At 37.2% G+C, this 14,263-nt stretch overlaps 1 protein-coding gene across 1 annotated transcript in view; it reads right to left on the bottom strand.

Annotated features, from left to right (window-relative positions):
* Positions 1 to 14,263, bottom strand: part of UBA6 (ubiquitin like modifier activating enzyme 6) — a 76,376-nt gene that overhangs the window by 20,180 nt on the left and 41,933 nt on the right. The window contains exons 16-23 of the mRNA XM_056111301.1: positions 12,541 to 12,619; positions 10,896 to 10,976; positions 8,004 to 8,081; positions 5,686 to 5,867; positions 4,629 to 4,734; positions 3,491 to 3,580; positions 3,319 to 3,399; positions 1,607 to 1,735 (exon numbers count right to left, since the gene is read on the bottom strand). Of these exons, the coding sequence (XP_055967276.1) occupies positions 1,607 to 1,735; positions 3,319 to 3,399; positions 3,491 to 3,580; positions 4,629 to 4,734; positions 5,686 to 5,867; positions 8,004 to 8,081; positions 10,896 to 10,976; positions 12,541 to 12,619 (826 nt within the window). The remainder of the gene's footprint in view (positions 1 to 1,606; positions 1,736 to 3,318; positions 3,400 to 3,490; positions 3,581 to 4,628; positions 4,735 to 5,685; positions 5,868 to 8,003; positions 8,082 to 10,895; positions 10,977 to 12,540; positions 12,620 to 14,263) is intronic.

Genomic DNA, 14,263 nt, shown 5'->3' with positions numbered 1-14,263 from the left:
TTTTCTAAGATGCATCACTGAGAAGTGGAAAAATAAAAAAGCAGGGATATGTATAATTAAAACTTAAAAGGACGGAGCCAAAGAGATAGTACAGAGGGCAGGGCTCTGTACTACACTGAAAGTGCTGACCAGATTTCAATCCTTGGCATCCTACCCAGTCCCCCAAGCTAGCCAGGAGTAATCCCTGAGCAAAAGAGCCAGGAATAAACACTGAGCACAGCCAGATGTGGTTCAAAGTGTCTAAAAAAATAACAACCCCCAAACTGAAACAAATCCAAAAATTCCAAAGGGCCAGAGCTATAGTACAACTGGTAGGGTGCTTGCCCTGTCCAAGGCCAACCTGGGTTGGATCCCTGGCATCCCATATGGTCCCTCAGGAACCAACAGGAGTGATCCTGAGTGTAGAGGCAGGAGTAAGAACTGAGCACCACCAGGCATGGCCCCAAACAACAAAACAACAACAACAACAAAACCAACAAAACTTGAAAGTGAAAAAAAAAAAAGAAATAAAGAAAAACCCACAAAAACAATAACAACAAATAAACAGTAAAAGCTGAAGTCAGGGCCAGAGAGAAGAGTATAGGGGTTACACTCGTCTTGCATGTAGCAGGCCACGGTTAAAAAACTGCACAGTCTTGAGCACTGGATCTTCTTTGGACCACTTTAGTAGTGTTTAGACAAAAGGAACATCTTTAGATCGCTGATGAATTGACAGTCCCTCAATATCTAGGGATCCTTTAGTTTTTAATACGTCAGTTTACTTATTGGTTGTGTTATCCTGGGAAAATTAGTCACGTGGGACCAAACAACAGAGATATGGTCTGAAAAACCCACTGTTACATGATTCCACTGCTGAGTATGATTATATAAACCTATACAATGAATGGTTCAGCTTACTCCACACACCAGCACGATCTCCAAGTGAGAGCACCATTGCACACACAGACCAAATGGTCATGATGCATGACTGCATGATTGTCCTCACCCTAACTTAATTAAAAAAAAAATTAATTCGAGACATCGTGATTTATGGCAGTGATTATGGCAGGCTCCCTGCATAAAGCATTCTGCTACCTTAGCCTCTACCTGAATGGCAGCTTCCCTCCTTCCCCTCTCCCTCAGATACAGTGTATGCCCACCCACAGTGAGCTATATGCTTCCTTCCAAAGACTGTTCTCAGTATCTGCTGCCTTTGGGGATTTATTGTTTCCTAGCTTTGTTGTTTTATATCCCACTTATGAGGGAGATCATTATGTATTGATTATATACATGTCTCTCTCCTCCTGACTAACTGCACTCAACATGATGCTCTACAGATCCATCCACATAGCAGCAAACTGCATGATTTTGTCTCTTTCACTGTGTACCTGTATCACAGTTTTCTTACAGGGATCCCGTATGCCCCGTTTTATATGCCAAAAGACTTATGGAAGACACTGGTTGTGTTCAGGCTTATTCCCAGCTCTTGTGCTCAGGGATTCTCCTGGTGCTCTGGGAAACCATACATGGTGCTAGGGATCAGATGTGCAGAAGGCAGCAACCTTAACTGCTGTCTAACTTTCCAGCCCCAGAGTTTTCTTCTTAATGATTTAGAATGCAAACTTACCTTATGGTTAAAATATTTCTCAAACTTTAATCTTGCTAATTCGACACATTGAGGCCAGGTTCGAGGTCTTCTGTTTAGTAATTTAATAACTTGAAAACATCCTTCTAAACTGTGTCCAGTTTGTAACTTCTAGAATGAAAGGAAAAAAACAACACAATGAATACCAATAACATATATGTAGACAAACAGTGTTAGCTAGTTTGATATGCCAGCACACATATTTTATGATTTTAAATTTTTTTCCCTACATCTCCTTGTCCATGCCTTCCTCCTCCTCTTTTCTTTTTGGAATGGGAACAATAAAGGAGCACATGTAATTTTTTTAAATTTTCTTTTTGGGTCATACCCAGTGGTACATAGGGGTTACTCCTGGCTCTGCATTCAGGAATTATTCCTGGTGGTGCTCGGAGAACCATATGGGATGCTGGGAATCGAATCCAGGTAGGCGGCGTGCAAGGCAAATGCCCTACCCACTGTGCGCTCCAGCTCTGCCCATGTAATTTTTAACCATTAAGTTTCCTATTTTGCTAGTTAGGCTTATGCCTTATGAACTGTTATGATTATTAGCTGTTATTATTCCTATAGATGCATATTGTAAGGACTTTCATAGAATTCCATAAATTTTATAAATTATAAATTTCATAAAATTAAAAATTAAAGTTATTAAAATTAATAACTAAAATAATTTTAATTTAAAAATATCCCTTTTAAACCCTCATACATTGTTGCAGGGAATGTGAGCTGATTTAGCTTTTAAGAAAGACAGATTTTTTAGTATATTATAAATGGATTTATTTATTATTCAGCAAATCCACTTCCAAGTCTCCATCCAAAGAACATGAAAACGTTAATTTGAATAGATAAATGCACACCAATGTTCAGGGCACTATTTACAAAAGCTAAGATATGGAAACAACGTAAGTGCTCAAGCACAGATAAGTGACTAAAAAAAAAGGGCGGGGGGATATTTAAACACACTGGAGTAATTGTGAATACAGCCTTAAAAAGATGGTATCTTGTCTGCTATAGCATGGATAGAACTCTTCAAGGTCATGCAGAGTGAAGGAAGCCAGAAGGACAATAAAATATTGGATAATTTTATTCACACTGGGATACTGAGAAGCCAAGCAACATAACAAACTTCAACAGAAAACGAACTCTTGGACTCAAGATGGCAGAACCAAAGTTAATAAAGAAGAAGGACAGGAACGAAAGGAGGGTCCAAAGAGCTGTGGTGGAGGAATATTGCTATTTATAGGGTGATGGGTGAGGTAATCTATTTTGAAGAATTAGGAAGATGCATCCCTAAAAGATAATTTTGTGAGTGATCACTAAGTTGGTTAAAAAGGAAGAAACAACTTTGAAGCTGCTGTCACTATAGGAGCACTGGGTCGGGTAACCACTTGTGAAAATTTCATTAGAATGTATCTGTTCTTTCCTCAAAGAGTTGAAGCTATTTTATGTTTTGCAGTTTTACAGTTAGGATCATATATGTGTTAGCTTATTTTTTGTGGGACAAACCTGGTCAAAAATTGGTAATTTCTTGATTGAAGAAGACTGAAAAAAGAATGTGTGACCTGCTAATTTCAAGATTATCTATACACATAATATGTAAATAATATTATGTTCTCTCTTAAAGAGGTAAAATAAACTATAGCAACTTGAAAATAAAGACTATACTGACAGCATTAAAATATACAGAATGTTTTTACCTGTAACACTTCTTCTGCAGATGAATAGGTTTGCCAAAATTTGTTAAACAGTGAAGGCTTGTGGGAAAAGGAACTTTCAAACTGTAAGGGAAAAGAGGACATATAATTATAAATGAATTTAGTTTAAAGGTTAAAAATACATTCCTTTTTACTGAATAAAGACCTTTATTACCTTATCTCTTGCCCACTGAATCGTATGTTCAATAGCAGCTGGGAAGGATTTTAGAGTACAAAACGGTATTTCCTCTTCTGGGGGATCCCGCTAATTTATAAAATATAATAGAGAATTACACAGAAGCAATGACAACTTGATTGGCTGAGTTTAAAGGCATTAAAAAGGAAAATTCAGTGAGTGGGGGAAACAGCTCAGGGGCACATACCCTGCATGTGCAAGGCCCCAAGGTCTGGGCGGCTGGCACTGCATGGATACGGCCCCTGAGAACTGCGGGGAATAGCCCTGTTGGCCCCCCAGCACCGCAGCGTCTCAGTGGCGCTGGATCCTTCATTGAACCATCCGGCTTGCTGTGGCCCCTGGACTCTTTACACATAGCTTGGAAGGCCTTTCTTAAAATAAGAACAGAAAGTTCAGGAGTCAGGATGACAGCTCAAAGGGCTGGTGTATACGCCTGGTAGAAACCTGCTGAGTTTCATCCCTGCTACTCTATGACGATACACGGGAAAAGAAAAAACAAACTTTTAGGCTGCTCTCAATTTTGCAACTTGAGTTGATATTTTTATTATCATAAAACTTGCAATTATTTCTCAAATGACAAAAAAGTCATTATTATATGAACTATATGTACACAGACATTTTGGTCCTTTCTATGGACAAACTGATTTCTTCACTAAGCTTTTCTTTCTTTTTTTTTTTTTTTTGCTTTTTTGAGTCAAACCCGGCTATGCACAGGGGGTTACTCCTGGCTCATGCACTCAGCAATCATTCCTGGCGGGCTCGGGAGACTATATGGAATGCCAAGGATTGAGCCTGGGTAAACTGCGTGCAAGGCAAATGCCCTATCCACTGTGCTATGGCTCCAGCCCCTTCAATAAGCTTTAGACTAGGTCACCAGTTCAAAGATTGTTAGAAAGCTTCTCAGGTAGTTCTGAAAACAACTAGAATTAAGATTTCATAAAGAAAAAACAAAAAGCTTAGTAGCTTAAAAAAGTTTTAAAAATATACAGGCAAGTAATTCAAAGAATCACTTGGCACATCAGAAATAGATTAGGGAGGCTAACTCAATTTATTGTTGATGAAGACGAAAAATTTACACGAAGCAAGAGTATATGCTTTTTAAAACTGTTTTACTTACATGACTGTTATAGGACTCAGTCAAGTGAGGTACAATAATTTCAGTGTGTCCCTTAGTGCCCATTGTTCCAGAATCTAGGAGAGGTCGTAGATTTGCTAAGCAGCGACTATAAGGAAAGATACAAATGACACACATAAAGCAGTGACAATGATAAGCAAAGGACATTCTACCACTTTCAACAAACCATTTCACACGTCACTTCTTAAATGGAACCATACAGGAGACAGGAACATTGATATTGAACCATCCATTCCTTTATCATCAAATTTTATTCCTCAATCTAGTAATTGTCTCTAATCCTTACCCTCCACTTTAGTCCCTACACCACCACCACCACCACCACCACCACCACCACCATACTACTAGTACTACTACCACCACCTAATTTTTTGTTGTTTCTACACTGACTACTAATTGCATTACCTTTATCTTACTTTCTATTTCTCTTTGGTTATTTCCTTACAGATACGATATTCACGTATATCCAAAAAAAAAAAAATAAGTACAATCAAGGAAAAGAGTGCTATGAAAAGTATAGAAGAATATAGATTTTAGGTGCTAAAAAATGCTTGAAGAAGACATTTTCGTCTAAAGCTGAAAAAAATGAGGAAAAAAACTAAGACCCATGAAGAGTATGTAGACTGTCAAGAATATGTAGAGAGTCATGGGAGTTTTATAACAAGATTAACTCTTTCCTGAGGCTGAAGACAATGTGTGCTGATCCTGGGGCAAGAGATGGGGAGGGATGTGTTGGATGCACCAAAAGAACTGGAAGAAAGAAGGCACAGTGGAAAAAGAGGAGTCAGGGAGGAATATACAGATTTTATCTGGGATGACAGACACGTGGCACACACAATATGAAAAACATTTATATCAGGCGAATTTAATTTTTTATCTTAGGTGTAAGGAGTGACATAAAAGGTTTGAATTTGAGAAGGACAATAGGAACCGAGATTAATTTAAATACATTTGTGACTTTTCAGGAAGTCTTTCAGTGGACAAGAAGTGAGAACAAAAGAGAGATACGTCTTTATGAACTTTAATTTTAAGAACATACCTGTCTACATATCTTCTAGCTTCTACATTATCTAATGCTGTAATAATTATATCTTGCTTATTATAAAAATCATCGCTGTAAACAGCCTCAGTGGCTGGACAGACTTTGTTCAAGTGTGCATCTATTTTGAGCTGAGGATTTATCTTCAGGGTAGCATCAGCAGCGGTATAGCTCTTAGGTTTCTAAAAACAAAAACAGAAGAACCAGATGTTAATCAGAAAAGAGAGGCTATGACTGAACCTATATATTCCTATTAATCAGAAATGTGTGCATATGAAATGAGAATAAAGTAATGACAATAACTTTCATTTTTAATTTGTTGAAAGTACATTCATTATGTTCACATTAATAATTCATGTAATTATTTAATAACACAATTTGAGGAACCTGAACAATTTGTACATTTTGAGTAGAAATTTAAACCACCTCCAAATTATAGCTAAATGGTCCAGTGTTCTTAAAGTACTAAAATCCAATTAAGAGTACATTCTCTTCTAGTTGTGAGATTTGAACTGGATGAATAGGCCCCCTCAATAAATAAATAAATAAACAAAAAATGAGTGCACTTAGAAAAACATTTGAGAAACAATGGCAGAAAATGGGATCTTGGGGGCTGGAGCGATAGCACAACAGGTAGGGCGTTTGCCTTGCATGTGGCCGACCCAGATTCGATTCCCAGCATCCCATATGGTCCTCCGAGCACCGCCAGGAGTAATTCCTGAGTGCATGAGCCAGGAGTAACCCTGTGCATCGCTGGGTATAACCCAAAAAGCAGAAAATGGGATGTCAAAGGTACAAAGATACTACTGGCTCTGACACTACTAGTACTTATACGTCATCTTGTTTAAATTAATGTAGTGTGCATGTGTGTGTTTGTATGTGCTGCTTGGGGAGCCATACCCCCACCATGTTCAGCGTTTATCTGCTGGTATTTAAGGGACCATAGATAGTGCCGGGTTTGAACCCAGGTCAGCTGCGTGTGGGGCAAGTGCCTTACCCCCTGTTGTACTGTCTTTCTCTCTGGCCCCCAAACATCTAGTTTTAATGGCATGTTTTTCTTCTCACATTGTTAAGCTCTTATGTTTTTATTTTTCAATACTGATTATTACAAAATGAAGCTTGTTAGAATTCTGTAAAATAAAAATGAACAGGCCTTTAAATTCTTTTTAAAATTGCAAAACATTAAGTGAATTGCGTGCTAAGTTTTGTTCTAAGAGAGCCCCCTTTACTTAGATCTTTATAACTACACAGGTGAGAAAATCAGGTCTACCAAGCCCTACCTGCTCCACTTAAGTTTCCCTGTTCATGACATTCCTACACTTAATTTACTAGATTATTAATAAACTGCTAAACAATAAAGTGAAAAACATTTCTATGTAAAAGCAAATTTTCCTAAGCCCCTATTTTTCTTGACAAATATTTTGAACTCTATTAAAAATAGACTGAAAGTAAGCATTACTTTACAATGAAAGGTAATTTTTTTTTCTTTTTTTGCGTTTTGGGTCACACCTGGAGATGCACAAGGGTTACTTCTGGCTTTGCACTCAGGAATTACTCCTAGCGCAGTGGACCACCTGGGAATCAAACCCAGGTTGACCGCGTGCAAGGCAAACTTTCTACCCGCTGTACTATCGCTCCAGCCCCTGAAAAGTAATTTTAAGTTATCAAAAAAGACAAAAAGAGCAAAAAAAATTATAAATATCAAACCTTACCTGCTCTGGGATAAAAACTGGAAAGAAAAAAAAAAAGAAAAGAAAAAACCCAGGCAAAAAAGTATCAGATTCGTTTTCTGTTTTTGGGGTTACTCCTGGTTCTGTACTCAGGAATTACTCCTGGTTGTGTAGTCGGGGGAACATATGCGATGCTAGGGAAACTCAGGTTGGAGACATCAAGGAAAGCACCTTACCCACTGTACTACTGCTTCATCCCATAAGTACCAAATCTGTAACCTATTAGAACTTCAGTTCTGAAACCTAGTTTCTATATATTTTGTTTCTAAAATTCAGTATGTAGACACATCTTAATTTCAAAGAGAAAAAACAAACAACAACAAAAAAAATCAAAGCACACAATTCACCATGACTTACAATTCAGATTTTATATATAAAAATAATGGAAAAATCCAGTTCATTAAAATTAATTAATTTCCCCCCCCCCCGCCACAATGTCACTCCTAATGTGGTAATTTGAGAAATTCTAGCAAATTAAATAATAAATTATATCTCAACTGGCTAAGCACCATTTTCTACTCATAAAAAGGGAACCGTTTTCATATAACACAATAGAGGACTAAAATTTGAAACAGAACAAAAACACACCTGAATGTGATGAGGACGGAATAGAAACTGTCGGTTCAAGTTGGACTTTTCTATTAAGTCAGGATCTGTAACTGTGATCTAGTGCCAGGGAAAGAAAACAAATTATATGACAAACCATTTTAAAACGATTTTCACTTTTCTCAGGAAGATTAAAGCTCCCACGAGTCATTCTAAATTATTCTGGCTGGCAAAAGTTACAGTAATAAAATATTGTAAGGTTACCCATACTACTACTCCCTTACTTGCTGCTGCTGCTGCTGCCGTGCTTGGGTGCTGTCATCATACATGCTAGGGGCTTAAGCCAGGGCACATACTTGCTGTCGTGCTCCAGGGGTGCACAGACTTGGCTGTGGCACTGATCACACTGGCAGAGCCAGGGATCAGACATGCAGTAATTTGGGGTGGTGTCAAGGATCAACTCTCTGGTTTCAACAAGCTGGGAACGCATTCTCCCACCGAGTCATGTCTTGGGGCTCTCTCCAATCTACTATTTGTAGTTGATACTCATTTATTTTAGGGTCATACCCAATGATATTCAGGTCTTATTTCTAGATCTGCACTCCAGGAATCACTCTGGGAGGTGCTGGGAGATCATATGGGATGCCAGGGATCCAACCCGGGTCTGCTGCATGTAAGGCAAATGCCCTCCCCAATGGATTATCACTCTGCACCCCCCCAATATTTAGTTATAATTAATGTTTGGTTTGCACAGAAATCAGTCAAACTATTGAAACCAACTGTAATTCCTGCTTGAAACTATACTAAGTATTCATAACTAAACAGGTAACAACGCCATTATTGCAGGTGACCAAAATATAAATGTGAACTACTACAGAACTTTTAACTGTTTAATTATTCACTCACGATTAGTTATCATTATCATTATTGTTATTTTTAGTTATCATTATAAATCTTTAGCATCACTATTCTGGGAACCCAGCTAGAGCATTTAAAGATAGCAAATAAAATGGAAAAAAAAAAGCCTTTTATTTAAATATAACATGGCTTACCAATAAACTCATATTTATACTCTTACGAATTTAAAGTGACGGAGCCACAGGGATAGGACAGTGGTTACGGCCTTTGCCTTGCAATGCGGCTGATTCGGGTTCAGACCCTAGGATCCCACATGGTCCCAAAGCCCAGGCGGGAGTGATCTCTGATACTGGCCTGAGGGGGCCGAGAATTTAATCATGGCTGATTGTAAAGTTGGGTGCTATTAATAACTTTGTAAATTTCCGTACCGCAATAAAAAAGATATTTAAAAAAAAAATTTGAAGTATAAGCATTTATATTATTTTCTCTTCTTTTGGATAATCACTAATTGAAACTAAATATTCTTTCTTCCTTCCATTTTCTAATGCTAGCTTCTTCTCAGATTTAATAATTAGTATGTAATAGAAATAACAATAATAAAATCAATGTGCTTTATAATTTACACTTCCACAGTTGATCCTTACAAATTATATTATGAGGTTGGTATTACAGGTATATTTTATAGTGTGAGGGAAAGTGAGGAACGCAGAATTAAAATAAGAGGCTAAAAACTCCTAAATATTTTTGGGAAGGGGCAGGGGACACATCCAATGATGCTCAGGGGTTCTTCCTGGCAGTTCTCAGGGGACCATGTAGGGTATCAAGGATCGAACTTGGGTCAGCCATGAGTAAGGAAAGAATCATATCCACTGTATTATCACTCTGGTACCTAAAAACTCCTTTAAAAAAATTTTTTATTGAATTACCATGAGATATAGTTACAAGCTTTCATGTCTGAGTTACAATCACACAATGATCAAATACCCAACCCTTCCCAGTGCACATTTCTCACCACCATTATCCCCAGTATACCCCCACCTTTACCACCCTCCCATTGCTTTCGTGGCAGACAATATTCCGAATATTCTCTCTACTTTTGGGCAGTACGGTGTGCAATACAGATACTGAGAGGTTATCATGTTTGGTCCTTTATCTACTTTCAGCACACATCTCCCATCCCGAGCAACTGCTCCAACCCTCATTTTCTTAGTGATCCCTTCTCTATTCCAGCTACCTTCTTCCCTCCACGCATGAGGCAGGCTTCCAGCTATGAAGCAATCTTCCTGGCCCTGGAATCTACAGTCCTTGGGTGTTGGTCTCATGTTATGTTATTTTATACTCCACAAATGAAAACGCCTAACTTTTAAAAAGTGGTTAGAGTACTATCAGAATCCTGCCAATTTCTAGTTTAATGTTCTACCTTCAAAAATAATGCCACAGGGAACTGCCATCTTCCAGGAAATCACAAAGATGACCAAGACAAAGTGAAAAAGAAGGGGCACCAGCTATGTGTTCTTTAAACCATTTAGAAAACATGGAGCTATTCCTTGGTCACGTACATGCGGATCTACAAGAAAGGTGATGTTGTAGACATAAAGGGAATGAGCACTGTAGAAAAAGGAATGCCCACAAATGTTCCCATGGCAGAACTAAAGAGTCTACAGTGTTACCCAGCGTGCTGCCAGCATTGACCTTAACAAGGCCAGGGCAAGATTCTTGCCAAGAGAATTACTGTTTGTATTGAGCATATTAACCACTCCCAGAGTCGAGACAGTCTGAAACAGGTGAAGGAAAAGATGAGAAAAAGAAGAAAGCAAAAGAGAAAAGGGCTTGGGTGGGTCCAACTGACACACCACCCTGCTCCACCCAGAGAAGCTCACTCTGAGAAGCCAAGGGAAGGAGCCGGAGCGACTAGAGCGCATTCCCTAGGGATGCATGGCACAGAGGAGTTTGTTTAAACAGAACACTCCTGGACGAAAAGAAAAAAATCCACACTATAGATCTAAGCACTCAAATACAGTTTACAAATGTACAGCAACAGAACATAATCTTAAGTGGGAAAGAATTACACCTTACCATGCCTTTCTCTTTGCCTGCACCAACACCAAGTAAAGCAAAATTTTTCAGCATTTCACAGCCTATGGCTCCACACCCTACCTGTGGAGAAAAAAAAAAAAGATATACATATCAGTTTGAATAAAACCAGACTGTCTTAAATAAAACCAGAATGTCTTACTAAAGAAAAACTTCAATTTTATTTAAAAATACACATTTTGGGGGGTCGAAGGTTTGCTAGCCAGTGTTGCTCAGGACTTACTCTTGGCTTGGAGCTCAGGGATCACTCCTGGTGGGATGCTGGGTATGAATCCTAGGTCAACAGGCAAGGCAAGCACCCAACCTGTTGTACTATCACCCCGGCCTCAAATCAAGTTTTTTACAATCAAGTTTAGCATTTGTAATTCCTTTAGTTAAAAATATTTAAATAATTTCCATTATAAACACCAATTAAAAATATATAATAAAAATTATAATATAGTACTGTCCTCTCATTCATCGATTTGCTCAAGCAGGCACCAGTAACGTCTCCATTGTGAGACTTGTTACTGTTTTTGGCATATCGAATACACCATGGGGAGCTTGCCAGGCTCTGCCGTGTGGGCGAGATATTTCGGTAGCTACTGGGCTCTCCGAGAGAGACAAAGGAATCGAACCCAGGTCAGCCGCGTGCAAGGCAAACATCCTACCGGTTGTGCTATCGCTCCAGCTATTTACAATAATACTATTAACTCTAATATTATCCTAAAGCAGATGGCATTTTAAAAATTACAAAGTGCCAAACATTGAGCTTAAGCACAGGCATGTGCCACACCTGGTGGACCTTGGAGATCCGTAACAGTGACAGGGATTAAACCCAGGACCTCACAAATACTCAACTTGTGCTCTATCACTTTAGCTTGAAATATACATATATATACACATATGATATATATTAATCTATGATGCAAACAAGTAACAAAAAACAGTAGTATAGAACTCAAAAAAATTACTTATTTAATTTCTAAAGCTCTTTTGAGACCTAAAAACTCTAAAACTTAATCCTATTATTAGTTTTCATGTGAAAATGGTTACACATACAAGTCAAAGTTCAGCAATAGCTGGTTTTCAAAACATTTTAAAAAATTACCAAATACTAGCAGTTTTTTCAGAACTCATAATAATAAAAAAGGCCTTCCTGTGGTAAGAAAAACAGTAAAAAAAAAAAAATCCATCAGTATATTTCATTTGGTTAAAAAAATTTCATGATCAACTTTAAATCTATTTGTAGAAATCATTTAATATTCAAAGCTATCATATTCAAATGTTAATTTTAAAAATGCTAATTCTTTGGACTAGGCATTGGTGAACTTTTCTGTAAAAAAAAATAAAGTAGTAAATATTTCAGCTTGGCAGGCAAATGTCTCTATCACAACTACTTAATTCTGCTATCATAACATGAAAGAAGTCACAGCTAATACTTAAAAAATTCCAAACACAGGCATGAGGGATGGGTTTGATCTGTGGATCAAAGGCTGCAAACTCCTGCTTGAAATACGTACTGAGTATTTACTACATTAGGAACTATATTTGCCTTAATATAGTTGCCTTGATATACTCTCACTTAACTCAGGGCATACAAAGATGGGTTAATAATACTGTGCAATCTAACAACATTCATACTTACTAAGAAGATATTCAAATTTTGCAGCTTCTGACACAAACTGTCTCCAATACATGCTCGTAAGGGATCATATCTATCTCCTCTGAAAAAAAATAAGTAAACAAAAGACATAAAGAACCCAAATATTAATTTCATTACTGCTTAATTTAATGTTGTATTTAAAATACAGTATTAAGAGTTTTTTCTGAACAAAGACGTAGAAAGTTTCTATCAGGCAATAAAAAAATGTTAACTCCACGGCTTGAGAAACTACAAAAAGAACAACAAATTCCAAATTAAGTTGAAAGAAGGAAATAATTACATTTCAAGGAGGAATCAATGACAGAGAAATCAAGAAAACATTACAAAGGGACAAAAAACCAGGAGCTGATTATTCCAAAGAATAAAATTAAAAATTCCTTACGTAGAATTACAAAGAAAAAGAGAACCCAAATAAACTGAATCAAAGACAGAAAGAAAATACGATATAAGAGACACCTCAGAAAAACAGAAAATCATAAGAGGTTACTATGAACAACTTTATGCCAGTGAACTGGAAAATCGGATTTAAAAAAAAAAAGAGAATAAATTCTTAGAACCATTCAACTTCTCAAGATTGAATCAGGATGAAGCAGAAAACCTACAGAGTAACTGCATGTAAGGGAATTAAAACAGTAATTAAAAATCTCGTCAAGAACTAAAACGCTGGTCCAGATGAGTTCCCTAGAGAGTTCTAACAAAAGTTCAAAGAAGACCTAGTGCCCATACGCCCAAGAAACAGGAATCCTTAATGATGGATAGCAGAGCAGGTTAAGGTGTTTGCCTCGCACGCGGCAGACCTGGGGTGATCTCCATGAAAGCAGAGCCAGGAGTAAGGCCCTGAGCACTGCCAGGTGTGGCCCAAAAACCAAAAGGAAAAGAGAAAAAAAAAAATGAAGAAAACGGAAACCTTCCTTACAGCTTTATAAAAGCAACATTACCCTAACACCAAAAGCATTTAAGAGGTACCAATTAAAATAAGAAAATACAGGGCAATATCCCAGAGGAACATTAAAGATCCTTAACAAAATCTTATCAAACCTCATCAAATCGTATCTAAAGAACCATATGTATCTAAACCAAATGTATCTAAAGAACCATATGCCATGATCAAGCTTCATTCAAGGAATGAAAGTAGCTTAATATATATAAAAATCAATTACTGCAAGACACCAAATCAACAAAAAAGAATGATTAACAATCATATGAGCATATGACTAACAGATGCAGAAAAAGCTTTTGAATAAAATCAACTGCAATTCATGATAAATCCTCAATGAAACAGGGATAAAATAACTATAATTCACAAATAATGATCATTTACAACAAACTCACAGTATCAAATTCAATGCGAAAAAACTGAAAGCATACAGTGTCTTTTTCTACATACAGTGTTGTTGTTCATAGTAACCTCTTTCATTCAACATGGTTTTTGGAAGTCCTTGCCACACCAATAAGAAAAAGGAATCAAGGAAGTCCAAATTGGAAAAGAAGATATTAAACTATCACCAAACTGTCATGATTTATACACAGAAAATCCCAAACTCTTATAAAAAAAAACTCTAGAACGAAACAATATAGTTTAACAGTAGGCTAACGACTATCAACACAGAAAAATCTGATTCATTTCTATTATACAAATAATGACACTAGAAGAGAAAGAAATAAAAAAGATAGTATCACTCAAATCAAAACTATAAAATAACTA

Source organism: Sorex fumeus, unplaced genomic scaffold, assembly GCF_029834395.1.
Source record: "Sorex fumeus unplaced genomic scaffold, SorFum_2.1 ptg000013l, whole genome shotgun sequence".
In the NCBI taxonomy this organism is placed as follows: domain Eukaryota; kingdom Metazoa; phylum Chordata; class Mammalia; order Eulipotyphla; family Soricidae; genus Sorex; species Sorex fumeus.
This window is presented reverse-complemented; position numbering and strand designations above follow the sequence as displayed.